Source organism: Neodiprion fabricii, chromosome 4, assembly GCF_021155785.1.
Source record: "Neodiprion fabricii isolate iyNeoFabr1 chromosome 4, iyNeoFabr1.1, whole genome shotgun sequence".
NCBI classification, from domain to species: Eukaryota; Metazoa; Arthropoda; class Insecta; order Hymenoptera; family Diprionidae; genus Neodiprion; species Neodiprion fabricii.
This window is the reverse complement of record NC_060242.1, coordinates 32,815,010-32,839,411: the sequence shown is the minus strand read 5'-3', so window position 1 is coordinate 32,839,411 and position 24,402 is coordinate 32,815,010. Positions and strand designations below refer to the sequence as shown.

General features: G+C 35.5%; 6 protein-coding genes across 12 annotated transcripts; 3 read left to right on the top strand and 3 right to left on the bottom strand.

The window, feature by feature from the left end:
- Positions 1-72: 72 nt before the first annotated feature.
- LOC124180148 (choline transporter-like 1) lies at positions 73-7,004 on the top strand. 2 transcript variants are annotated; one of them, XM_046565265.1, is made up of 12 exons: positions 73-346; positions 963-1,108; positions 1,744-2,135; positions 2,235-2,324; positions 2,543-2,682; positions 3,083-3,269; positions 3,396-3,500; positions 3,605-3,788; positions 3,981-4,121; positions 4,198-4,357; positions 4,508-4,729; positions 4,845-7,004. In XM_046565265.1, exons 1-12 carry the CDS (start codon positions 236-238, stop codon positions 4,998-5,000), a joined length of 2,034 nt encoding a protein of 677 aa, XP_046421221.1. In that variant the 5' UTR covers positions 73-235; the 3' UTR covers positions 5,001-7,004. The 2 variants fall into 2 exon arrangements, with proteins under 2 accessions (XP_046421221.1, XP_046421222.1); XM_046565266.1 differs by having other exon boundaries at positions 75-346; positions 3,644-3,788.
- LOC124180152 (ribosome biogenesis protein BRX1 homolog) lies at positions 5,172-9,052 on the bottom strand. The gene is made up of 4 exons (XM_046565274.1): positions 8,561-9,052; positions 7,936-8,212; positions 7,389-7,744; positions 5,172-7,305 (listed from the first exon to the last, which is right to left on the bottom strand). Exons 1-4 carry the CDS (start codon positions 8,681-8,683, stop codon positions 6,994-6,996), a joined length of 1,068 nt encoding a protein of 355 aa, XP_046421230.1. The 5' UTR covers positions 8,684-9,052; the 3' UTR covers positions 5,172-6,993.
- A 553-nt stretch (positions 9,053-9,605) lies between these two features.
- On the top strand, positions 9,606-13,144 carry LOC124180153 (succinate--CoA ligase [ADP/GDP-forming] subunit alpha, mitochondrial). 3 transcript variants are annotated; one of them, XM_046565276.1, is made up of 7 exons: positions 9,612-9,769; positions 10,779-11,014; positions 11,260-11,481; positions 11,592-11,696; positions 11,830-12,009; positions 12,371-12,505; positions 12,857-13,144. In XM_046565276.1, the coding sequence occupies exons 1-7, from the start codon at positions 9,733-9,735 to the stop codon at positions 12,941-12,943; spliced, it is 1,002 nt and encodes a 333-aa protein (XP_046421232.1). In that variant the 5' UTR covers positions 9,612-9,732; the 3' UTR covers positions 12,944-13,144. The 3 variants fall into 3 exon arrangements, with proteins under 3 accessions (XP_046421233.1, XP_046421232.1, XP_046421231.1); XM_046565275.1 differs by having other exon boundaries at positions 9,621-9,769; positions 11,830-12,033; XM_046565277.1 differs by lacking the exon at positions 12,857-13,144 and having other exon boundaries at positions 9,606-9,769; positions 11,830-12,033; positions 12,350-12,478.
- Positions 13,145-13,321: 177 nt separating this feature from the next.
- On the bottom strand, positions 13,322-14,837 carry LOC124180155 (UDP-N-acetylglucosamine transferase subunit ALG13 homolog). Its single transcript, XM_046565279.1, has 2 exons — positions 14,697-14,837; positions 13,322-14,502 (listed from the first exon to the last, which is right to left on the bottom strand). Exons 1-2 carry the CDS (start codon positions 14,781-14,783, stop codon positions 14,089-14,091), a joined length of 501 nt encoding a protein of 166 aa, XP_046421235.1. The 5' UTR covers positions 14,784-14,837; the 3' UTR covers positions 13,322-14,088.
- Positions 14,838-14,978: 141 nt separating this feature from the next.
- On the top strand, positions 14,979-24,044 carry LOC124180147 (exocyst complex component 6). Of its 4 annotated transcripts, none has more exons than XR_006870219.1 (14): positions 15,252-15,433; positions 15,646-15,811; positions 15,881-16,167; positions 16,491-16,593; positions 16,683-16,934; positions 17,039-17,206; positions 17,347-17,418; positions 17,484-17,618; positions 17,714-18,084; positions 18,190-18,424; positions 18,505-18,646; positions 18,731-18,917; positions 18,991-19,214; positions 23,316-24,044. XR_006870219.1 is itself a non-coding variant. In XM_046565263.1 (13 exons), the coding sequence occupies exons 1-13, from the start codon at positions 15,050-15,052 to the stop codon at positions 19,112-19,114; spliced, it is 2,310 nt and encodes a 769-aa protein (XP_046421219.1). In that variant the 5' UTR covers positions 14,979-15,049; the 3' UTR covers positions 19,115-20,097. The 4 variants fall into 4 exon arrangements, 2 of the variants coding, with proteins under 2 accessions (XP_046421219.1, XP_046421218.1); XR_006870220.1 differs by lacking the exon at positions 23,316-24,044 and adding an exon at positions 20,179-21,501; XM_046565263.1 differs by lacking the exons at positions 15,252-15,433; positions 23,316-24,044 and adding an exon at positions 14,979-15,117 and having other exon boundaries at positions 18,991-20,097.
- LOC124180154 (N-acetylneuraminate lyase-like) lies at positions 19,571-22,348 on the bottom strand. Its single transcript, XM_046565278.1, has 8 exons — positions 22,210-22,348; positions 21,689-21,750; positions 21,528-21,604; positions 21,135-21,280; positions 20,783-20,951; positions 20,274-20,419; positions 19,920-20,091; positions 19,571-19,837 (listed from the first exon to the last, which is right to left on the bottom strand). Exons 1-8 carry the CDS (start codon positions 22,213-22,215, stop codon positions 19,686-19,688), a joined length of 930 nt encoding a protein of 309 aa, XP_046421234.1. The 5' UTR covers positions 22,216-22,348; the 3' UTR covers positions 19,571-19,685.
- Positions 24,045-24,402: the final 358 nt, after the last annotated feature.

Sequence of the window (24,402 nt, the reverse complement as noted above, 5' to 3'; positions counted from 1 at the left end):
GCGCAAATGGAATGTGATTCGATATAACACACACAACAAGTGATATAACAAGAATAGTTCAGGAACGCGTCCGGGCGGAGTGACGATCTTCATTCGTCAACAACAAAGGCAAGCGGCTGCCACTAGCTGGCAGTTAGTTTACTAGCCGAAGGCGAGCTCGGGATTAAAGTCAAGAGGCGTCAAAGCCGGATGGGCGTTGTAATTTTCTGGTGCACGATACAGAGGTTGTGAAAAAATGTCTTGCTGTTGTGGGGACGACGAAGACGAACGCCCTGAACCTACCCGGGTCCGCGGCTGTACGGATATTTTCTGGTTATGTCTTTTTATTCTGTTTTGGTTTTTAATGGTATGTATAACCTGCCGAGAGTAAGTCATTTTTCTCATTGTACAAGAGTAATTAGCACGTGACTCAGAATCTAATCAGACCTTTGACAAGCTAATTAAATTAATTCTGTTTAGTATTACAATACGTGAATCGATGTTGTAAACATTTTTCATGCTGGCTAAATGTCGTCTTCAAATTTTAAGAGTAATCCAGGTCCATTTGCAATTTTATTAAAATTACTCCTTAATGAGTATTTCATTGAAAGTAGGTATTAATTGCCTAGTTGCAAAATTGTGCTCCCCTTTAATTTTATGTCATCTTCGTGATTGCCTTATTCTACGCAAATTTACAAGTGAACTCTACTTGTACAATTGCATTCACCATAACTTCTTTTTTTGTGTCGAATCACACAGAAATTTTATGCTACGAAAATTTCAGCTGTAGGAAATAATCCATTAGTGAAAAAACGCAACACAAAATTAAATTGAGAGTAAAAAATTAACGTATTACTTGTATCACAGATGTCTTTTTCTTGCGGTTTAAATTATTTGGAAAATCATATTTGCCTAAGGGTTATAAATTAAATTAGAGTAAAGTTAATAAGAAACTATATGCAATATGTATTTAATTTTTCTAGATATTGATAGCTGCATTTGCATTGGTTTATGGTAATCCAATTCGTTTGATAAATGGGTTTGATAGCTTTGACAATACATGTGGTGTAAAAAACAACAAGAAGTTTGGGAACATGGAACTGTCCGGGCAAGACACCAGTGATAAACCGTGAGTACTATATTTTTTAATTATTACAAAAGAAAGTTCTAAAACTATTGTTTAATTTGAATATTGCCAGTTCTACAGGAAAACTTATGGGGTAAATTATAAAAAATTGTCTTCAACCTTGGATAATTTCAGCATTGAGATGTAAAGGGTTAGGAGTACGAATGCTAAATTTTAAAAGGCTGTTAACTAACGATTGATCCTTCTTTTTGGCCACCTCTCAAAAATTTGACACAAAATAAAAAGAAAGATTGAATCATTGTTTGTTGCATTAGTTATTCTCACTTGCTAACTCTTTCACTGCTCAAATAGTATTGTTCTTGGAATCCCACGAGTAATTTTTGCACCCGTTTCCCATGCCTTGCAATGAGCTTCCGCGGATGTTGCTCAACCATATAATAGTTGCCTACTACTGAAGTACTATTTGGCCACAGTTATCTTATCACGGGAATCCATTACATGTTCACTCATTAAAAATGTAATCGCATCACACAAGTATAAATCTAAAACAACAAATCGTACGTAACTATGTTAGACGATATGTGGTATATAAACAATTCTTAATAAAGGTGATATTTTTGAAGTGTCATTGAGGTAAAATGAAATACATGTATATTAACATGAAATCGATATTATAGATACTTGTTCTTCTTGGATGTGGCAAATTTGAAGGACTCGTTGAAAATCTGTGTTAAAGAATGCCCGGATCGTAACATGGAAACAATGGAACAGGTTTGCCAGTTCTATAAAGATACAGGATCACAGCTGTGTCATGATAGACCAGGAAGTAAATTCAGCGCATGCACCAGTCAGAATTCAAAAGATAAGACCGGAGCGTGCCCAGTGCTTCCTGTTTATAATAGTACTGTCATACTGAATCGCTGCATTCCAAGAGCTATAGGGAAAGTTGCAGAGACTATAGCTTCCAACGTTTATGGATTAATCAATTCATGGGATGCAATTGAACAAATTTTAGGAGATTTATATAAAACTTGGAGAGAAATTGTTGCTTTATCTTTTCTTGCTTTTGGTAAATAATTACTTTTTTTACTACAAAGTAATCCATAGGGTCGATATAAAATTCTCATTTAACAAAAATTCTTCTTACAAAAGTTTTCTTCTATTTCAGTGTTGTCCTTGTTCATGATCGCTATATTCCATTTATTGGCAAGCATCGTGAGCTGGATAGTAATGATCCTAGTCACAGTATCCTGTATCGGTGAGTTTTCTAACATGTCGAAAAATATATAGAATGCAAGCATAGAATAATCTAAATACTTGATGGTTTACTTATGATATGAAGTTTGCAATTTAATATTATTATGCGAAATAACAGTGTGAATCATTTTTCCAAATGCTAAAGAAAACAGCGAACGAATTATATTACATAGTTAAACATCTTTATCTAATACTTATCATTATATTCCTCAAAATTAGGTGGTACCGGTTTGCTGTGGTGGACATACATACGTATCAAAATTAGATTGGATGAAACAAATCCTAATGAGCTATTAGAAGAGTCCGTACGCAATGGAAAAGCATTTCTGATTTATTCAATTGTAGCAACTATTCTAACTGTACGTTTTTAACCTTCCTTATCAATTTTTTGTCAACGAGATCAGAATTTCATATTTTAGAGAAATTATCTAGTCTGGAGTAGTTGGTTAGAGAAATTTACCCTTTCATTCCCAGACGATACATAAGATATACATGAGATGTAGAATCCTTTTCTGGTAATATTTGTACACTGAAATTCTTTTGTGCATTACTTTTCTACATGTGTATAATCTTTGCACCAAAACGACGTAGAATAGCGTTACATTATTTATGTTATACAAAGATAATTTTTATTTTGATAAAGTTTACGAATAAATTGGAAAACAACAAAAAAAGAAACCCAATTTACCACCAGAATATAGAAATGAAATGGTTGAACATTGTTATCTGCCTACTCAAAATATTGTATTAATATTACAGATCATTTTACTGTTTCTGCTCTGTTTTCTACGCCATCGCATCAGTATTATGGCTCAACTGTTTAAGGAAAGTGCAAAATGTCTAGCAGAACTTCCTGGCTTATTTTTCCAGCCATTACTAACATTTCTATCACTACTAGTGTTTTTTGCATTCTGGATAACTATAGTTCTCTGCCTCGCTACTGCCAGTAAGTAATTAAGAAAAATTGTATGCAAACGCAGTGAAATGATTTTTGTTCCTTTTTCAATGATACACTCTATTTTCGAATACTGAGAAAAAAAATTATAATTTCTTAAAATAATAACTATTGTAGATTATCCTGGAATAAAAAAAGTGCCAATGTTAATGAAGGATCAAGTGACTGATGAAGTGACATTGACGACATCATCGGGTCGAAACGATTCTATTAATTACAAAAGTATACTTTCATCAACTAAATAAAGTAGAGTAGAATGTGATCGTCCACCTATGTAAACTACTGAAATCATGAAACTATGAAATTAATCTGTGTTCAAAAATTAGGTCCACAAGGGATTCTACTAACTGTGAGAACATTTTTAGCTTTTACCCTTGTAGAATATGTTGATTCTACCTGGGTCAAGTACATGTGGTGGGTTTACATTATCGGATTAATATGGATTTCCGAATTCATAATTGCTTGCCAGAATATGGTAATTGCTGGAGCTGTTGCTCATTGGTATTTCAGGTATTTACTTGTTACCTTGTATTGCTTTACATGTTCTAACTGAAATTTTTTTATTATTCATCTTTTTACCACTCATACAAGTCCTGTCACAAAGTTGAGTTTATTCCTTTTCAATTTTTTAATAATAAAGTCCAGCATCTTGGAAGCAATATAATACTGATTTGATTAATTTTTTCAAATTTCTATTTGCAGAGGAAAAGATGCCAGTCTTTCCCCGGTCTGTTCATCCATGGGTAAACTGGTCAGCTACCATCTAGGCTCTGTAGCATGTGGTTCACTATTGATCACTATCTTTAAAGTGCCTCGACTCATTCTTACTTACCTCCATGCAAAGTAATTTACTGACACTAACGCATCTCCTCCTATAAATGTATTTGGAATTTCAACTATGTATTAATTTTCATTATAGGTTTGAAAAAACCAAGGAAACATCCCCATGTGCCCAATGTGGATTGAAATGTTGCATATGTTGCTTTTATTGTTTAGAAAAATTCATACGGTACATGAACCACAATGCATACACAGTAATAGCAATTGAAGGGACACATTTCTGCAATGCTGCTAGGATTGTAAGTGATAAGCTTATTCTGTGTTTTAAGTAGTAGAAATTAGGATGTGACGTAAGTAAAGTGGTATGATGTCATGCAATTCATACTCGACAAATGAGAGTTGTAACTCATATAATCAACTGAATCAACAGCAGTTTATTCTGATTACAGGCCTTTACAACGCTGGTCAGCAATGCTTTGCAGATAGCAGTAATAAACGGTATAGGAGATTTCATTCTCTTCTTGGGTAAATGTTTTGTAACTGCAGCTACTGGAAGTGTCGGATTGTTATTCCTAAGGCAGGATCCAACGTTACATTTTTATGCAGCACCAATATTTGTCATTTGCGTATTTGCGTTCTTCATTGCACACAGTGTCATCTCACTTTATGAGGTGAATTGAATTACACATAAGCATTGTTCCAATACTACGTATTCTGTATTTCTTCGGTAGATGGTACTTCACAATAATTTTTTACTATTTACACGTTGTCTTCTCTCTTTTCCAGACTGTAATCGACACCTTATTTTTGTGCATTTGCGAAGACAAAAATCTACATGGAGAAAATGGTAAATGGCGACAATCTGCTCTGGCTAACGTAGGATCAGCTAATCCTAGCACCAACGGTCAACAGTCACTCGAGTTGTCTCCAATCAACCAATAAGTATTAAAAAGTCTTTTCTCGTCTGTTCTATTCTACTGTTCTATTAAGGTAGGTATTTACTTCCCCAATACGAGCTGAGATATACTATAGTTAAACAATATTCTTATTTATGTGTTTTGAGAATTTTATATCATTCTTTACGAATTTCATAATACAAACTTTGGTTACCTATTTTTCACGCAATTTACGGAACAGTTTTTTTTTAAATACTTTTTATGAAACATTATCTATAGATATCATAAACCTGGTTTAGTTATGAATATTACATATACGAATCAATAGATATATTTGGAAATTCAATGCTGGCCATTCTCTGGCTAAGCATTTTTTTAACGTGAGTTACTTGCAAAAAAATAAATTTGCTCACTTTTTTCGAGCTTCTTAGCATTGTAAATTTTCTGACTACATCTAACGTAAATATTATGAGAATAACTTATCATCGATATCATCAGTGCAATCATAGCATATACACATCTTTTTAGTAATTTTACAATCACGCACAGTTCACTTTAAGACAGTTTGAACTCTGGTTTTTTTCCATCCGTTAAAGTCTTTCTAATAATAAATACTTCCTCAATAATATTCAAATTTACTATGCACATCAGTTATCTTGAATAACATAAAATTTTTGTCAAGTTTTACTTCACGTACCTTAAACGTTCAAAATATTAGAGCTAACAGGAAATATTGATTGTCGTAAATACAGCATATACTAGAATTACGAACACCGATTAGTGATAATAAAAATATAGTGATACACAAAAACATTGTGCACAATTTGTGAATAGAATTAACTGCATATAACATTATCCTGTTTAAGTGCCTCTAATTTCGCATGCATTCCAAAATATCTGGACACGAATTCGAATAGCTGATCGAGGCTTTCGAGAAAACAATCAATACTTTCACAATTGTGATATAGATGTTAACCATACCATCTACAGAAAAATATTGCCTATTGATAGAAGTACAAAATTCAACATATTTTTTTTTTCTCAAATTACATGATTCTCAAACGAAAATTAAATGAAAGACTTTTCCATATCATGACTCTCAATTTATTTCCTTAAAGAGACAACTATTCGGTGGTTCTTAACTCTTGTTAAATAATTCACAATTTTTTCTGTTCATAAATATGTAACAAATAATCCAATGTTAATAATTTGCAAAAATCATTCATGTTGTTTAACATTTTGAAGATTAAGACTTTTATGAACAAGGTTGTATTTTCTATTTGTACCGTCCAGGAATATTGTACAACACACGTCTGAACCATTTACTCGCAGTTTCATTCAGATACATTGTCTACTGTCTAGATTAAATGGAATTACTTTGTACATACATACGTAGGTATAAGCAAACACGCTTTTCGCGATTTGTTATGATCATAAAATATATATTTGTGGTAATAGAATATTTTTTACAAGAACTGTTATTAAGTTTATCACACAAAATTTGTAGCAATTATACGATTGCGTTGATTATGAAGAAAGTTATTGGCTTACCATATGATAGTACTAATATTTCTATTTTGAATGATTTTGGCAGGCTGTTGTAGAAACGTACATCAGAAGAAATAATACATTTTGTCGGGAGAGATATATACATATATAGGCATGAATATATTTCTGCGTGTGATATTTAATAAATTGTTATAGGTTTTTTATAACGTTCTAATCCTCAATAAGATTTTTATGAAGAAAATAATGGATTTTGATACTTTTTAAGGCATCGTGAGCTATCCTATGGCATTTACTCACTGCTGTTCGAAGATGCTTCTAACTTTAATGTAATACCTGAATCTAAATTAAGGAACCAATATTATACACTGAAGTTTACATTTGAAAGTGAACATAATTTTAAATAAAACAACTACTAACATTCACACGAAGGATTTGGCATTCGTAATTGACAGTAATTATACACGATAATATTTTATATGCATGTATTTTATTACAACACAGTGCGGCAGAAGTTCGTACAATAAATTCGTTCAATTTTTAATTTTTTTAGCAACTATTGATTTTTTCTTCTTATTCTGCTTACCCACTAAATGCTTTTTCGGTTTTTTCTTAACGAACTTTACTTTAAGGGATTTTTTCTTTTCAACTTTGGCAGATTCGTCAATTCCTTGCTCTTGTAACTCTTCCATTTTTTCTGCCGCAGCCAGGGGATCCCCTTTGAATATCTCATCTAATGGGTTCAAAGCATAAGATTCCGCCGGCTTATTAGATTCTGCATTCAATTTCTGTTCTATCCTGTTCATGTATTTACCAGCTGCTTTTTTCGTCAATGACTGACGGTACTGAAATAAAAAGATTAAAATATCACTGAATTAATAAGTCTCAAAAGCGTACTGTAACCCTGAGTTGTAAGTACTGAAAATACCTTAGCTGGAGAAATATAATACGGATTATTCCAAAGCGTTTCACCACCAAAACTGCTGGTAAAAATTTTCACAGGATTAAGAACAAATCTGGGGCCTATTTCAGCTAGTGCTCCATCCTCCGTTAAAATTTGGAAATTTCTAAACCATATTCGATTATCTAAAATACTAAATGTGTAAATATGGTCGAAAAATGGTTGACTTTTTGGATGGTGGTTTGGTACTCCAAATATTTGTGTCAATAATTCTTTCAGGACACCATACTGAGGTTTCTCATTGAAATTCTCATCAAAAGATAGCAATGGTCTTGACCCTTTGAGACAATTTCCAGTCATTTTCAATTCTGCCATTGTATAAACTAGAACCAAAAATATGTATTATTCAGGCAATTATTTTTATTCTATCAAACTTGTAGGTTGAGGACATTCTTTTTTTAAAAAACAACCCACTGTTCAATAATAAATATTGAGATGGCAGCATTAGCTACTTCGAGCAAGAACATCAAAAATGTACGTCTAATTAATTGTACATAATTGGTTAAATACTTACCATTTTCAACAAGAAATTTCGCACATGGTCCAGTTGGAACATTAGACAACCACATGTACAGATCTCTTTTTTTTCGGCCCTCGAAAAGCATGGCTTTGTTGCAATTTTTCATTTCACACATCTCATTAATAACTTGCAAATTTTTGGATCGCTCCATTTTACTCTCTGGGCGATGGTGTGGCATAAGTCGTTTAATATCTTCCATTAGGTGACGATCTCTGTGGTTGATTCCCCGTGATGCGAATACTAGCACCCGTTGTTTGTTTATCCATCTCGTCTATCGAAACAAAAATGACTATCTAAAATAAATATTCTTCAAAGTATCTATTCACCCTAGAGTTAATCTTCACGAGGCACTCCAATTATTCCATAAGCCAAATGTTTATTTGTCCCAATTGTTTTGCAAAAAATTGAAATATCCAAAGTATTATTTCACGCACGCTAAAGGTGTGGCAAAGGTTAGATTAAGTTCAGTTTCTGTTATACCGTTGGTAGAGTTTTAATAAATGATTATACTCTAGCACTGTCCAAAATTGAAACACTTGAGAGAAATGTGAGCTGCGTGATTGCAGTTTGTCTGTACACCTGTAATACAGTAACTGACGAGGTTAGAATATAAAATAACCTTTTTCGGCGCAGGTTCATCGGACGATCGTTTCGATGGCGGCAACTTCACCACTTCTTCGGTTTCAACATTTTTAGCCTTCTCACTCTCCTTACGCTTTCTTTTTACACTTTTCTTTACCATTTTTGCTGTGAAACCAGTTCACTCAGGAAACCGTGTTACCAAAATGTGAGGTTAACACGTGCGGCACGCGGCGGGCTTTCACCACCAAAATATATTATAGGTAAGTGTAACTGAACGTGCATCACCCATAGGCTTACAGAGAGATTGACCAGGAGCAGCCCTCTGATACTCACCACTGCTCGTATACTAAAAAATTGTACGCGTCTTGTCCCCGTTTTTTAGTTCCTGTACGTGGCGCTAGTAGTAGACTTCTGACACGCTCGCTGCCCTCGCTGACCGCGCGCAAGCTCGTCAGGTAACTACTAGCGCCACTAGTGGTGGAAATTGGCAGCAGAATCGAGGGACATTTTGCGAACCACTTTTAGCACCGTGTTTCAGGGGACTGACCAGGAGGTAGACTGCGGGTTTGCATATGGTTTGTGTGCCTATAGAATTGCGTGAACGGCTCCCACTGATAAACGCTACCGAATCGCTAACACGGCTTGTTGTGACTCTCAGCCGTGAAGTGCTAGCCACAAAAATTTGCGCCGAGGGATATATAAGCCGTCTTTAAATCCTTCCGTCACCATTCAACGTCTTATCGTATGCATTAAAATTGTTCAATATTAATTATCGACGTCCGGTAGGATTAGAAGATCTGTTGTGGTTGTATCTCTGTGAATATGAGCAAAGTACGCTCATATCGTGCTATGAATGTATTCAATTTTCATATTCGATACGCGCATGTGATTCACCATTAAAAATCCAAAAACTGCTAAAATTGTGTTGGTTAAAACGACTAACTAGTACGTACTAGTATTATAGTTAGCCAATTTACCTATAGCTCATAGTTGGCGGATAAAGGCAGCGCCTCTACATCGTAGCAAGCAGCACTGCTTCGCGTTGAACGCTTTTAAACGTGTGTTGAGTCGCTTCATTCGGTTTGTTCACCAAGGATATATCATGGTAGTAGGAATCGTAGATATTAAGGAGTAGGCTGTCTGTCCCCGTCCATGGTGTCAAGTCCGTAGTTCATTCTGAAATTAATTTTTCTCGACAAATTTATTAAAATGGCTGCGGCTGTTAGGAATCTATCAAAAATCACAGGTCGGTAATTTAAACATTGATACAATGAAAATATCACAAGTCCTACCGCAAGCAAAATGTATTCCGGAATAAATTAAGCCCCGTATATCGTTATGCAGTCGCACCTGCATAGACCCCGTTTTATTTTAACCCTACGAATGCTGTTCGCTCTTGACCCAGATGGCTCAAATCAAAAGAGACAATTGTCTCGTGTACATTATGTAATCTAACCCACATTTTTGCTTCTATCAAATTGCTCAATAATCCTTTCAATTGCTTGACAATCTCCTAAGATCGAATCACTAATTAATAAGTCAAGTGCCATTGGCAGATAAGTCAGATTCATGCTTTCGTGACCGGACTGTGGATAATTTCATGATATACATTAATCCTTTCGGTATTTCTTCCCTCAAGAGGTCGACATCCAATTACCCTATTAATACTTGTTTCGTCCTACTGCGTCCGTTGTATGCTTAGCATGTCAACTTAAATAAAGATAAATTTTCTGTAGAACGCAAAAAATTCATCATTTCAAGCAACAATTTGTAATGTTGTTTCATAGAGTGAACCAATAGTCATTTATTCTTGTGGTATAAGATACTGTTCATAGAAATAAGAAATTCAAATATTTCTAATTCCCAGGAATGAGTATTTATATGATATTGATTTTATTGATACCATTGTAATTGCATCTAAGAATGTGTTAATCATTGTAATTAAACTACATGAAAAAAAATTTCCATTTTATTTTACCTATTTTTAAACTTTATTATGTCTATATATTCCATTCCGGCCTATAATCTTTGGAACAAGTATACTTGAATCGTGAGAAGCATAACCTTTAAGGTAGTTGAGTAAATTTCATTATCTTCTGTTTGCATTGACGGTGCTATTTGTGACATATGGCTCTTAGAATTAGAGCTTATTAGCGTTACAGAGAATTTGGATTAGATATTTCAAGGAATGGTCCAATATTGATACAGCATTGTATAGTAGAAATATAACTAATTTTGAATGATTTTTGCTTTAGTGGGAGGTCGAAGCAGCTTGCTCCGTGCCCAAGTAAGATTCAACTACACGGACACGAGGAAAAACCTGAAAATAAACTCAAATACCAAAGTCATATGCCAGGGATTTACAGGCAAACAAGGAACATTTCATTGTCAACAAGCACTTGATTATGGGACCAAAATTGTGGGTGGTGTCAATCCCAAAAAACCTGGAACAGAGCACTTGGGCAAGCCTGTATTTAAAACTGTCAAAGAGGTTCGTTCTATTTTTTTTTTTTTTTTTTATTTCCACATCGATAAAAATATGGATAAACTCAAGCCACAATCTCAAAAATGAAACCTTTCAACACCAAAGTTCCTGTCTTAATTTTGAACATATTTTCATTCTATATATCCTAGCATACCCAGAGTGAGATTGAAAATCAAAAAATTCCCTTTGAAATTTGACATTTAATCTTGAAGCATGTTATTATATATTTATTTAGTTTATGTATTTTATAGGCCAAAGAAGCTACAGGCGCAACGGCTTCGGTGATTTATGTTCCACCACCCGGCGCAGCAGCAGCAGTTATGGAAGCCTTGGATGCAGAAATGCCTCTAATTGTCTGTATCACTGAAGGTGTGCCTCAGCACGATATGGTAAAAGTGAAGAGGCGTCTTCTTGAACAGAACAAGTCTCGCCTTATAGGACCCAACTGTCCAGGAATCATTGCTCCAGAACAGGTAAATTTTTATGATTCTTTCATTATCTTCAGTGACAAATGTATTGCTCTAGTATCTTCATACGTAAAAACCGTAAAGAGCTTAATTACCTATTTCTTTTCCAATATCAGTGTAAAATTGGGATCATGCCTGGACATATCCATCAAAAAGGAAAGATTGGTATTGTCTCGAGATCCGGGACTCTGACTTACGAAGCTGTAAATCAGACAACTCTGGTGAGTCACATGAATCAAAAGTATTTTAGTAATTCTGCTTGAGAAAAAACTTACATGGTGACACGTGAATAATTCTGAGATACTTTGGCCATAAATCAGGTTTTAATGAATCAATTTTCTTCGCATTATTAAGGCTGGGCTAGGGCAAACTCTGTGCGTTGGTATCGGCGGAGATCCCTTCAATGGTACAGACTTCATTGACTGTTTAGAAGTATTTTTACAAGATCCAGAATGCGAAGGCATAGTGATGATCGGAGAAATCGGGGGTAGCGCTGAAGAGTTGGCTGCTGAATACCTCATGGAACATAACACTGTCGGTTGCTGTTCTGAATTATTGGTATCCATGACCCGCCATTATGCCTAATCCATCCTTATCCTATTCCAGACCTAATCATGAAGTGATACCGATATATCCCGCATGGTTTTTTCTATAAGTTACGATCCTACCTTGCTGAATTCAAAAAGTTTTAAGATATGTTGATGCTGACTTTCCATACTTAATTGATTTATTTATTAAAGATTAGACTTTAGACAAAACAATGTTCACTAACGTTGCACTTTGCAATCAATACTTTTCACTTTTAGAACGGAAAAAAAGAATCTTACACCCTAATCGCAGCTAAATGTAGAGAATAATTTTTGTAATTTCATAGATTCAATTTGTTCCACTGTAGGGTGGAAAGGCTAAGCCGGTTGTATCTTTTATTGCGGGATTGACGGCTCCTCCTGGTCGTCGAATGGGTCATGCTGGTGCCATTATCTCAGGCGGTAAAGGTGGCGCTCAAGACAAAATTAACGCTCTTGAAAAGGTAATGTAGATTGTTTTAGTACATTTTCATTGCAATTGGTTTTGCTGAGATTATTCATTACACATGATTCCCAAGTACAGAATTAATCTTTAGGCCGCAGTATACTGACGAAACTATAGTCAAATAATATAAATGTGGGTTATTTGAATATACATTAAAATCACTGGCGGTCTAAAGGTTAAATTCAGAATCAGAACTTACTGCACTGATATTACATATCTTAGAAATACATATCAGTAATACTTTTACTAAAAATTTCCTTGAGAGGCAGATATCACTTCTTACTTTTTTTTATACACCAGATAACAGTAGAGAGAAAAACAAAGGGGTCATTTATCGTATTATTTCCAGGCTGGAGTGATTGTAACGAGAAGCCCCGCCCAAATGGGTAATGAACTGCTGAAGGAGATGACTCGTCTTGGTCTTGTCTGTAACTAAACGGAAAATGTCATGTGTGTTATACGTACCTATCGTAGCCTCTGGTATACATGTGTCATATGGAAGTTACATACTACAGACGAAAACTACACCGAGTTGTGGGTGGTACACATTAGATGAAAAATTACTGTAGAAATTATGGAAAAACAAAACAAAGAGAGAAAAAAAACAGATAATAATAAACTTTCTTGATCGGTTTGACCTTGTGGTATTCATCATATTAACTCAATTTATCCATTGAATTGAAAGCCGCATACATAATAACCTTCTTTAAATACGCACGTTAAATTTCATTCGATATTATTATTCCATGGCCAAAATGGAACAATATTTTTGTTTTAACGTTATGAATAATTGCGTAATTTTTTCTATGTGTGCCGATTGGTTTAAGGAATTCTATACATTTGTATAAGTTTTCGAAAGCAGATTAATGATTGCGATATAACGTCTACTTATGTACAGACACATTGCCATTTTGTCTTGTAATGACGGGATTAGTGTACGTTTATATTTGTTAACTTGTCCCTATAAGTAAAAAACAAGTTACATGTATAAGCTTACGAGACATGACTATTCTCTATTGATCGATAATTATTTATGTACAGAGAAGTCACTGCTGTAAATTATGTTAATTAAAAATTCAATTGTATCTGTTTTATCAAATTTAAGTATTTATTGATATACATGCTATATACATACGTTACTTCATCCAATCAATAAAAAATGATTCGCTTTTTTTAAACACTCATCAAAAATTGGTACAAGCAATCCCATACTTTTGTAGCTTTAATTTATTCAAGGAGATTTTTGGATGAGCCAAACAAAAGGACTCTTGGTTCTTGGAAATCAGAAAAACGTGAGAAATGAATGAAATAATACAATATTAGACTGTTTATTACAATGATTTTGAGCGACAAGCAAGATGAGTACAACTACGTAACAAAGGATATTTTTTCCGTCAAATTTACGAATTGTACACAATTTTTATTACCAAAAAAAAACCAAATTACTTAGAAAATGTTAGAAACTTGCTATGGTTCAATGTTTTTTACACACGGTAATGTAAAAGTATCTTATCTACCCAGTAAGTATTGGCAATATTTACTGAATTTAAGTTAATGGAGCCTAAAGATTATGCTAATGGGTCAAAATCCCATTACTCGATCAATGAACGCAACTATTTTATCGCTTTTGTTACCTTCAAATAATTTTAATTTTGACAAATCCATATTTTGTATCAGCTCTAGCAAAGTGTTAGGATTACAATAATACAAATGCCCGTCCTCATAGAGCTGCTCAGCAAGCTCTAGTTGATGATTATCCATTAGCAATTCATTGGTGACAACTATTAGGGGTTTCTTGGCCTCCAGAGCTTCGAGGCAACTTCCAGCGCCTGCATGACTTATCACAAGATCAGCGGATGTCATTTGCTCCTGTATCGAAGGGCTCAGATTGAAATATTCTATTCGGCGAAAACCGTGACGAGGTGAGCAGTCTGGATCCAATGAACTTTTACCAATTTGAAGGATCAAATGGTTATAGCCTCGATTACTCAATGCCTGAAATAAAACTCAGTCGCTAGCGTCTCGCAACATTGTTACACGAATAAAACAAGGTATTCGGAACATTTGGCACAGATACAGCAGTATCGTGGTACTTGATTCTACACAAGTTACGACACCGAATCCAAGAAAAGTGTACCAAAATAATGGCTTATATTGATGGAAAGATAGATTTGACATTTGTTTCATACCTGCAACACTTCGGGTGCCGTTACAGCATTTATTAATTCGTCAAATTTCGTTGTTCCTACAGTAACGAATACTTTTTTACTCGACATTTTCACTCCAGTGCAATTTCAGTATATGAGATATGTTGTTGAGCACGATTAATAACGTGTCACTTTTTCAGCTAACTGAAGTATTGCTTTCATGCATCGACGAGAGAGACTTCATCAGCCAATATCCATGAGTTAGTCATCACCCATGTCATCACCTGATTTCAAACGAGGGCGGTGCGTCAAGTCAGTCGATCCTTCTAACAACCTGTCAAAGTGTTTAATAAGTTCGAAAAAAGTGTTGGGCCGAAGTCTGTTGGAGGGAAAAAATGCAGCAATATGATTTACTTATTCAAGAAATCGAGGGAATCGACGATTACTTGGGCCCGACATTCAAGTGAGAAACTTCATTTGTCTGACTTTCCAAACGAACGAGGTTATGTTCCACCGTCAAAATACGCGGCATTGCAAAACAACCCCTGATCACGCAGATGCATACCTACCTCCCTTATGCATTTGCGCAAACCAGGGGTAGTTTACCCCGAAGATTCACAAATTATAACGAGCCTAGAAAATATTCATTATTTCTATTATTGCTAACCTTCACTGATGTCCCAAAATTCAATGTCTGTTGTCAACGTTGCATCCAAGCACGAACTTTTATTGTTTGAACTAGAGTCTACAGATGCAGGCAATATCGGTCTGGTCATCAGGTACTAACAGCCACTTGGTATCATTATTATGATTTTCATCTCAAGATACAAATTCGATCACATAATAAAACTTGAACAGGGTTTCAAATTCTTATTGCCGTCTCATTTTAATTACCTGATTATTTAGACTACTTATTTAGATGTTAACGCATACAAAATTTTCAAATAAGGTTGCAAATCCAGTGATGAATATTTTTCAACAATGCTTACAGAGCCATTTATGATGGACAGGAACATCAGCAGTTCATGGAAAAGCTTGATGACAGGGTAAAGAGCCATGACAAAGATATCGAGCGCATGTGCAACCATCATTACCAGGGGTTTATTGACTCTATTAGGGAATTACTGCAAGTTCGGTCCCAAGCGCAGCAGTTGAATGTTAGTATTAACTGGGGTATAAATTTGCAAGCTATCGAGTTGACTAATTAATTGATTTCATTTGAATAGAATGAAGTACTGGAACTCGATAAACGGATTATGGATACAGCAGCTGGAGTTATAGCAAAAGGGGAGGAATTGGTAAAAGCTAGAAAAGTAGAAAATAATATGGCTGCTGCAGTTGACAGTCTTACCATGTGCCTTCCTGTCCTCGCTGCTTATGCAAAACTCCAAAGACAGATGAAAGATAAACGATATTATCCAGCACTTAAGACTCTGGAACAACTCGAGCATCACGATCTACCTAAAATTACCAATTATCGATTCTCTTCCCAAATTACTCAACAAATATCAGTGTATGTTGGTCAAATTTGATGAATTTTCAATTTTTACCATCTCATGGCATCAAGTCAATATGGAAATTATCGAACCATGTAATGATTGTAGAATTTCACATTGCAATTTGTTTAACTTTTTTTCAACTGTTTCTTTGTAATCACATTTTTACTTACAAAGTTATAGAGGGCCGTAGCAAAATAACTTATAATATTCTTTGATCAACAAATATCGAATTAAGTCTAATTGAAACAGTATACACAGGTTGAATTAATAAGTTTTGCTCAAATGCAAGTGTTGGGCAAAATAACCAATTCATGTCCTGTGGCACTTTATTTTATAGGCTGCGCGAAAATATAAAAGATGCATCTATGTCAGATTTGCGAGACTTCCTGGAAAATATAAGAAAATATTCTCCCAAAATTGGAGAAGTTGCCATGAAACACGTGAGTATAATTCAAATACAATATATCGAGTTATTGAAATTTAATAAAATTGTATTGGATTTTCACAGTATATGCTACTAACTTTTTAGACCGCTGAACAGCTTGTCAATGAAGCTGAAATAATTGGACGCAAAAAGAAACGGCAAGCTACTCCACAGTCAAATATTTTAGCAGGTGATACAGAGGAGGAACTCAGCGCTCAAGATCTCATGGACTTTAGCCCAGTCTATCGTTGTATGCATATTTATACGGTACTGCGTGAAAGCGATACCTTTAAGGCTTATTACAGGCAGCAACGAAAGCAACAAGCCAGACTTGTTCTGCAGCCTCCAAATAACATGGTAACAAAAAAAATGATAACATAGTGAATCGAGCTCAAAGTTTTGTACGAATCTTTTCTCAATATTAAGCATGTGTTACACCTGAAGAAAATATTTGTTTTCAGCACGAGAGTATAGTTGGTTATCAATCGTATATTCATGGTATTCTGGGATTTTTTGTTGTTGAAGATCATATTCTGAATACAGGAAATGGATTGGCAACCCGATCTTATCTGGAAGAAGTTTGGTCCATGGCAATCTCCAAGATCGTAAACGCTTTAAGGACGAATTCTGTAAGTCAACCTTATCTGAAATCGATTTGGATGTTGAAAAAGTTTCCATAAACGTAAAGAAATTTTTTGACACCGATTTTGGAATATCAGTATATATCTGAGCTTGGCCAAACTGATAACATGAATTGTATTTGTTTTAGGCGTATTGCACAGATGCCACACTCATTTTGAAAATTAAAAATTTATTGATGTTGTTTAACACTACGTTGAGGGTGAGTAAAAGTAAAACAGTTTAATCCTGGTGTACAGACGTAATGTTTATATCTGTTAAAATTAGAACTACGGTTACCCTGTCAGTCAACTTTGGGAATTACTGCAAGAGATAAGAGTTCATTACAATGAAGTTCTGATGCAGCACTGGGTTCAAGTGTTCAGGGATATTTTGGATGAAGATAGTTTCCTACCAATTCAAGTGAGACCAGATTTTGAATTATTTTTAACTAAATACATCATTTTTAATACGTGATCGAAATCAAATATTTACCTAATGAAAAATTGACCTTCTAGGTTTCGTCGCAAGCAGAATATGACCATGTACTGGGATCGTTCCCGTATCATGACGAGGCGCTGCAAAAAGCCGAGTTTCCAAAGAGATTCCCATTTTCCGCAATGGTACCGAAAGTATATCAACAAGTCAAGGAATTTATATACGCCTGTCTAAAATTCTCCGAGGATTTAAATCTCACCCAAACCGAAGTTGACGAAATGATTCGCAAATCAACCAATCTATTACTCACCCGAACCTTCAGTGGTTGCCTTTCTTCACTGTTCCGAAAACCATCGTTAGCTTTGCTTCAAGTGGTACAGATTATAATAAATACTGGCTATCTTGAAAACTCCACCAAATACCTGGAGGAATTTGTTTCCAACATAACAGGGTAATTGTTTATCTATTCATTATTCAATTAGTGTTTTACCATGGTAAACTTTTATAAAAACTTATTTGTTATTGACTGTTTCTAAAAATTTCACTTGGTATTCAGAACGCCTCATGAAGGTCAATTAAGCTGTGGCGGGGTTCAGTCAGCGATGTTTAGAGTTGCGAGAGAGGATGCAGAGCGACAAATATGTGACAAACTGAAGCGAAAGCTGGACGAATTTTTAGAGTTGGAAAATTACGATTGGAATCTAGCCGAGCCTCAAGGACATGCGTCGAGTTTTATAACAGATCTCATAGCATTTTTGCAGAGTATTTTCATGTGCTTCACGAATCTGCCTGTAAGTTAGTTCGAAAACCAAGTGGACAGCAATCACTGATTTATTCATTTACTGTTCATTATTATATCTTTGATTTTCAGGAAGAGGTTGCGCAAGTTGCGTGTAAATCAGCATGCTCACATATAGCTAAATCGATTCAAGGAATTCTGATTAGCGACGACGTAAAACAAATCTCCATGGGTGCACTGCAGCAAGTTAATCTAGATACCATCCAATGCGAACGTACGTTTGGCACAGTGTGGGGCTAGTCAAATACTTGGACTTTCTTGTTTCTGATGCTTGCGATTTCTTTTTGTTTTTTAATAGAATTTGCAGCATCCGAGCCAGTTGTGGGATTACCAGAAGGAGTATTGCTCCAGTATTTCGCCGAGTTGAGACAATTGTTGGATCTGTTCATGAGCTTGGATTGGCCTACTTATTTTCATGATTACGGTCACGAGTCTAGTAAATACAACTTGGTTACGCCAAACACAGCCTTGATACTGCTCGAAAAGTGAGATCAATCATGTTTCTTACACGCAGTAACAGAAATGAAAATTTCATCATTTAATTTTTTTTTCTTTCAGATTGAGGGAATCTGATAAAAAAACGGTATTCTCTGTTTTAAAGAAAAGTGAACGTGATAAGAAGAAGCTTTTGGAAACAGTGTTGAAGCAGTTGAGACAGCTGGCACAGACCACGCAACAGTAAAAAATTACACCCATTTTTTGTTGCGTAAAATAGACCATGCTAAAGGTTGATTTGTGACTCGCATTGGTTTTATGCTACTGAATCGAGCAATAATTATCAGGTAAATACTATTCCTAAGTAGCCAAGATTACATTCTCCAAGTTCTTTTATGGCAAAACAACAGGATTTATCACTTTATATGTTCAATATTCATTTAGACTCGTTATAAGCAATTTTAGCCAGAAGTTTGATTGACATGATTTAATTTTGCTTCATGTATTATCTCCTTACATGTTCAGTGAGTGATAGCGTAATGGGTTCGAGCCGAAACCAATGAAAAATGTAAAATAAGATTGAATATATTTTTTTGCTGATCCACTCACAATTTAACGCAATTCGTCCCGTTCATATCTATTTAATATAAATTCTCTGATGCGACAGTACGCCTAAAATCTCACGGAAAAATTCACAAAGTAATTAAGAGAATATACAATCTGTTTTATTGTATCTTGCAATTACAAAAGTTGAACTTCCTCAAACAATCACGCGTTAGACGTAATCAAGTTTACGAAGGTGGCGAAACAATCCTCATTCAATTAGAAAGCTGGTAACCCAAAGCTTTCAAACTTTCTCTTATCGCGGCAGCTTTTTCGGCAGAAGCGGGGCATAATGGGGCTCTAGGAGGTCCCATATCGAACGGTGTTAGAAGTGCCATTGCGACTTTCATGGTCTCGACAAAGTGACCTGAAATCATTGAACAATTTCAGTTATTTACACAGTTACGTCATCATTAGTTGCCACTATGTAATTTTGTTCCGTCAATTACCATGTTGGATAACGGCAGCTATGGATTTTGCTACAGTTTTCTGTATTTCTTGGGCTTTTTTCCACTCCCCTGATTTACTGGCTTTTTGTATATCGACTAATTGATCACCAAACACATTCAGCGTCCCCGCTATTGCGGAATCGTGTCCTAGAACAAAGGCACCTGCTAACGTCTGAAATTCATTCAAAAATGTTTCCCCGTTATTTTATTTAAAATCTTAATTCAGCGCAATGAAAAAAATGTGTGAAATTTATTTCAGCGTGGTTTCCATCATTCGCGTCTTATCAATAATGTGACAATGCTGTGATGATGGTAAAAGTCGAGAGAAGAGAAAGAATCATCATTTTATTTTACCTGATCAGTGGCCACAAAAATGGCGAACTCCTTATCGTTAACGTGCATGGCATCCGTTGCCTCGGAAAGGTTTGGGCTGGTGAATTTCATGCCGACAAAAGATGGAATCCGATTACCGACTGCCTCCAAGAACTCAACCATGTTTACTAAATATGAAACGAATACATTTATTGCACTGAAAGGCAAGAAGAATTCTACTTCTACGTCCTTTCTTCAGAGTTCGTTTATCAAAAGTGCAAAGAAATTTCTTTTGAAAAGTAATTCCAAAGATTGTTATGTACACTACCGCTGATAACAGCGTGATAAAGATGTTAGGCTAAGTTGTAATATACGCGAAACTGTAATTATTTCATCAAAGTTTTCAAGTTTATTATCACTCCCTTGAATTTCGTGATAATATTTCAATGGCTGATCCCCAATAGATAAGTAAATATTTCCATTTGCTGAACACGATTGTTTGCTTTTGAATTTATGAAATCAATTAATGAAATCAATAAATCTTTACTTACTATCAACATTCGAGAACATCGGTACGTGGTAGTAAAGCAACGGTGTTCTGGGGGCGGCTTGACCGACGATTCGCAAGTACTCTACTAATTGTTTGGGCGTCTTAGGCTTGAAATAAAGTTCCGGAAGACAGAGGATAGAATCGACGCCAAGCTTTTCAGCATGCTTTGCCTGCAATATTGTGAGAAATTAATTCCTTTACACAATATTTAAGTTGATTATTCGAATCCATTATTATTATGAGAATGAATAATATAATCTTCTACAAATTCGAGCCGCATCTATCTTTTATACCAATATTTACCCATGTCTTGCATAGAATCTTGCGTATAAGGGTATAAAATGCGAACGCACCAATTCGAGGACGTCGGGTAGGGAGCCTCCCCCAATTTGCACCATCAAGTGTTGTTTCGTTGATTTAACAGCGCGTACCCAAGCTTCGAGTACGGATTTTCTTTCTTCAACATTCATCGAGGGTCCCTCGCCCAGCGACCCGTTGACTGTTGAGAAATAAATATGAATATGGTGTCGATAAAATGATCCGAACGATCGACAATTTTCGAGAAACAAAGATATTGGAAGAAACGGGCTCTGAGCCCCGATCGCGAGTTTAGCACCAATTAGGTATAACTTACATGGTCCGAAAACAACGAACCTATGTTATAAATGGTCTTTTGAAGCACTCCAAAGTTTGTAATAAAATATTCTAAATTACACTCTACGTATAGTATGAGACATATTACTCACCGAGCACTCCGGGGATTCCGCGTTCCAGAAGAAATTGGGCATATTGCGGTATGAAGGATAGGTTCAAGCTCCTTGTACTGAAAATGAAATTGCGGTCTTTTTGAAGCTCGACGACAATCGTGCTTTTAGGGTGAAATCACAAGGCGTGTAACGTGATTTACCTGTCGTTTAGAAACGGCGTGAATACCGGAGCGACGTATCCTCTGAAAGTGAACGGTAGGCGCTGTAACGAAAGGTTGATACAGTATACTATACACAAAGTAATTCAGTTCTAAATTATGGACGAGGCTGGCTTTTAATTGGCCCGCCTGTGTGAAAATAAATTCAACAATTTATCACATCTTGAATTCCTGTATTACGATACATGCACGTATTGCATAAAATATACCAGCGAGCCTCTCCAACGCTTCGAAAATTTTCCCGTTTGAATTTCTTATCTCGTTCGTAACATAAATATTTCCCCTTTTGACGTAGAAGACAAATGTTTCGAGCCACAGTTTGCGTTCTTCGCCCATATATATTTCATTCGCGCGTCGGTCTTGTGTGTCTTACGGCAATACATAAATCTCAAGAATTTCTCCAAACTTTCGGAAGTCATCTGCAAGCTCTTAAAGCCGAACCGTCCCGATTCACAAAAACAGGCATATCTATCTCGATACGTAGTTTGCAAACGTCTTCTTACCGGCATTTTTATTCTGGATTCGATCCACCGGGCACTGAAACCTCACTGCGACTATCAACTGCTCAACTGATGTACTCGGGTTTATCAGCGGTCGTATATGCGTAGATAGCGCGACTACGCGTTCATTCGCTTCTCATTTGCTGATAACCCCGGAGCTAGGACTCTTCGAGCCAATATCCATGTGCCTTATCACGGATTTTCACTACACTCAATTTAAATGCAAGCATTACATGTACGATCGCTCGCTGGTACTTATTTTGTGAAAATTAGAGTGACTCTACTGAGAAACGGATTTGTATACGGAACACGGTCTGTGCAGTGAAATGTACGACGTCCCTGACTGGAGTTATTTTTGCCAAAAGAAAAAAAAAGCCCAGAGTGACTCGTCGATCCGAACATATGTTCTCATGCATTTATACGGTATAGTGAACAGCTTTTATCGCGCTCTCCGCCAGTATCCGTGCTGTTTACTAAACGTGATTGCTCTTATCTGTGAACTGTTACGACACCGATAATAATTGAAAATGTAAACAAGCCCGTCTTCATCTGCAGAATCTGACTCTTGAACACGAAATAATAAATTCTTTTTCGCTACAGATTATTTACCGAATGTTTGAATAAAATTCTGCAAACTGGGATCCAATTGGCTTACCGCCAGTTTTCTTTTCGTTTGAAGCGAAGGAAAAAAGATGCCAAAACATAAAAGCCTGGCTCAAATAATTCCGTTTTTTTTCTTCCAAATCTTCTTCTACATGCTAAAAAGCAACACCGCCAATGCCTTCCAACATTTTTCTCCTCAATTATATCCTGAATGAATACGGTGAAACCAACACGTATTACGAGCATCGTTAAAAAAAGGGGAAACTGTAAATTGGACCATTAAAAAGGGATAAGCGCGGCCTAAAAAGAAATTAGGAAGCAGCTAGAGAGCGCAAAAGCTTTACTCCTCAAGTCGATTAAACATCCCGATAACGATTATTATTTCAGAATTAACGCGAAATAGAGTGAAACTAAAACGCTGTGTAATCTGGGGTGCAGTAAATTTCTATGTATATAGATATTGACTTTGATGCGGTAATATGAACCCAACTTATCGATTCAAACAGGCATGCCTTGTCAATCTGGGACACACCGCAGTACATGGAAAATACCGTGCAGGTAGCTGGTGGAATGAAACTTCATCTAGGCAAGAAAATGACGTCTCAAATGATTATTCATTTTCTAAGGTTGATTTATATACACTATGTATGATCAAGGATAAGTTAATGATAATTATTATTTATAAAAAATGCTTTATGTTTATTTACAAGTACATATTTCAACAATGTTAATATCATTATTATTATGACTATTAATATTAATATTATTATTATTATTATTATTATTTTTAATAATGTCTATGTGGCCGCATGCTGTGTGAATAGAGATGTTGAATAAACGAAAATTAGATATTTCATATATATTATGTATACGCCAAAAAGTTTTTATAGTATATATATATATATATATATATATATATATATATATACCAGTATAATTAACGATGCTTTTTCCCTTGAAATATATACACATATATAAGTATATACGCTATATGGTTGGATATTTTTGTAATAAGCAATTTACCCGATTCAACTATGTATATAGTATGTATAGGTATATGTATGTATAAGGTGTGTAATGACAAATGGGTGATTCGAACTTCGCATCAGCACTTGAATTAATAAGTGTCACTCACGTGCAATCCCGCTGTCATTCGGGGTATCTAGGTGTGATTTATTCGAAGTGAGACAAATTGCACCGTTAGAAAAGTGGGCAGATAATTATGTTCTTCGGGGGTTAATTGATAAAAATTCTCAGCCGCAATCGGCTTGATAAATATACATATGTATTATGTAAGTATAATATGTGTGCATGATATGTACAGATGGGAAGATGATAACAATCAACACGTTGGGTGTCGACGGTTCAATTGGTACGTTTAACTAGTGTTTTTGCGGGAAGTCGTAAGTACGTTTTTACGGTGACGCGTTTAATGCGAAGTTCAAGTCGCGCCTGTTAGTTGCGAATACAGAGCCTGGCCAGCCTGGCTTCCGACAGAAACTTTTTGACTGTCATCTTTCTGTATATCATATAAAATCACGCCTGTGGTATATATATACGTATACGCTAAAGGTCTCGGATATGTACACAAGA

Excerpts from the sequence above, each read along its gene's own strand:
- LOC124180154 (XM_046565278.1), bottom strand. Across the intron at positions 21,281-21,527 it reads CGGAATCCCCGGAGTGCTCG|TCAACGGGTCGCTGGGCGAG; the intron begins GTGAGTAATATG and ends ATTTCTCAACAG. Across the intron at positions 20,952-21,134 it reads TACCCGACGTCCTCGAATTG|GCAAAGCATGCTGAAAAGCT; the intron begins GTGCGTTCGCAT and ends ACAATATTGCAG.
- LOC124180153 (XM_046565275.1), top strand. The coding sequence starts at position 9,733 with ATGGCTGCGGCTGTTAGGAATCTATCAAAAATCACAG. Across the intron at positions 11,015-11,259 it reads TATTTAAAACTGTCAAAGAG|GCCAAAGAAGCTACAGGCGC; the intron begins GTTCGTTCTATT and ends TGTATTTTATAG. Across the intron at positions 11,697-11,829 it reads CTGTAAATCAGACAACTCTG|GCTGGGCTAGGGCAAACTCT; the intron begins GTGAGTCACATG and ends CGCATTATTAAG.
- LOC124180148 (XM_046565265.1), top strand. The coding sequence starts at position 236 with ATGTCTTGCTGTTGTGGGGACGACGAAGACGAACGCCCTGAACCTACC. Across the intron at positions 2,136-2,234 it reads TTTATCTTTTCTTGCTTTTG|TGTTGTCCTTGTTCATGATC; the intron begins GTAAATAATTAC and ends CTTCTATTTCAG. Across the intron at positions 3,789-3,980 it reads GTTGCTCATTGGTATTTCAG|AGGAAAAGATGCCAGTCTTT; the intron begins GTATTTACTTGT and ends TTCTATTTGCAG.
- LOC124180155 (XM_046565279.1), bottom strand. The coding sequence starts at position 14,783 with ATGTCGAGTAAAAAAGTATTCGTTACTGTAGGAACAACGAAATTTGAC. Across the intron at positions 14,503-14,696 it reads CGGCACCCGAAGTGTTGCAG|GCATTGAGTAATCGAGGCTA; the intron begins GTATGAAACAAA and ends GTTTTATTTCAG.
- LOC124180152 (XM_046565274.1), bottom strand. The coding sequence starts at position 8,683 with ATGGTAAAGAAAAGTGTAAAAAGAAAGCGTAAGGAGAGTGAGAAGGCT. Across the intron at positions 8,213-8,560 it reads ATGAACCTGCGCCGAAAAAG|ACGAGATGGATAAACAAACA; the intron begins GTTATTTTATAT and ends TTGTTTCGATAG. Across the intron at positions 7,745-7,935 it reads GAAATTTCTTGTTGAAAATG|TTTATACAATGGCAGAATTG; the intron begins GTAAGTATTTAA and ends TTTTGGTTCTAG.
- LOC124180147 (XM_046565262.1), top strand. The coding sequence starts at position 15,330 with ATGTCCCAAAATTCAATGTCTGTTGTCAACGTTGCATCCAAGCACGAA. Across the intron at positions 16,935-17,038 it reads TGCAGCCTCCAAATAACATG|CACGAGAGTATAGTTGGTTA; the intron begins GTAACAAAAAAA and ends ATTTGTTTTCAG. Across the intron at positions 17,619-17,713 it reads ATAGTTTCCTACCAATTCAA|GTTTCGTCGCAAGCAGAATA; the intron begins GTGAGACCAGAT and ends TTGACCTTCTAG.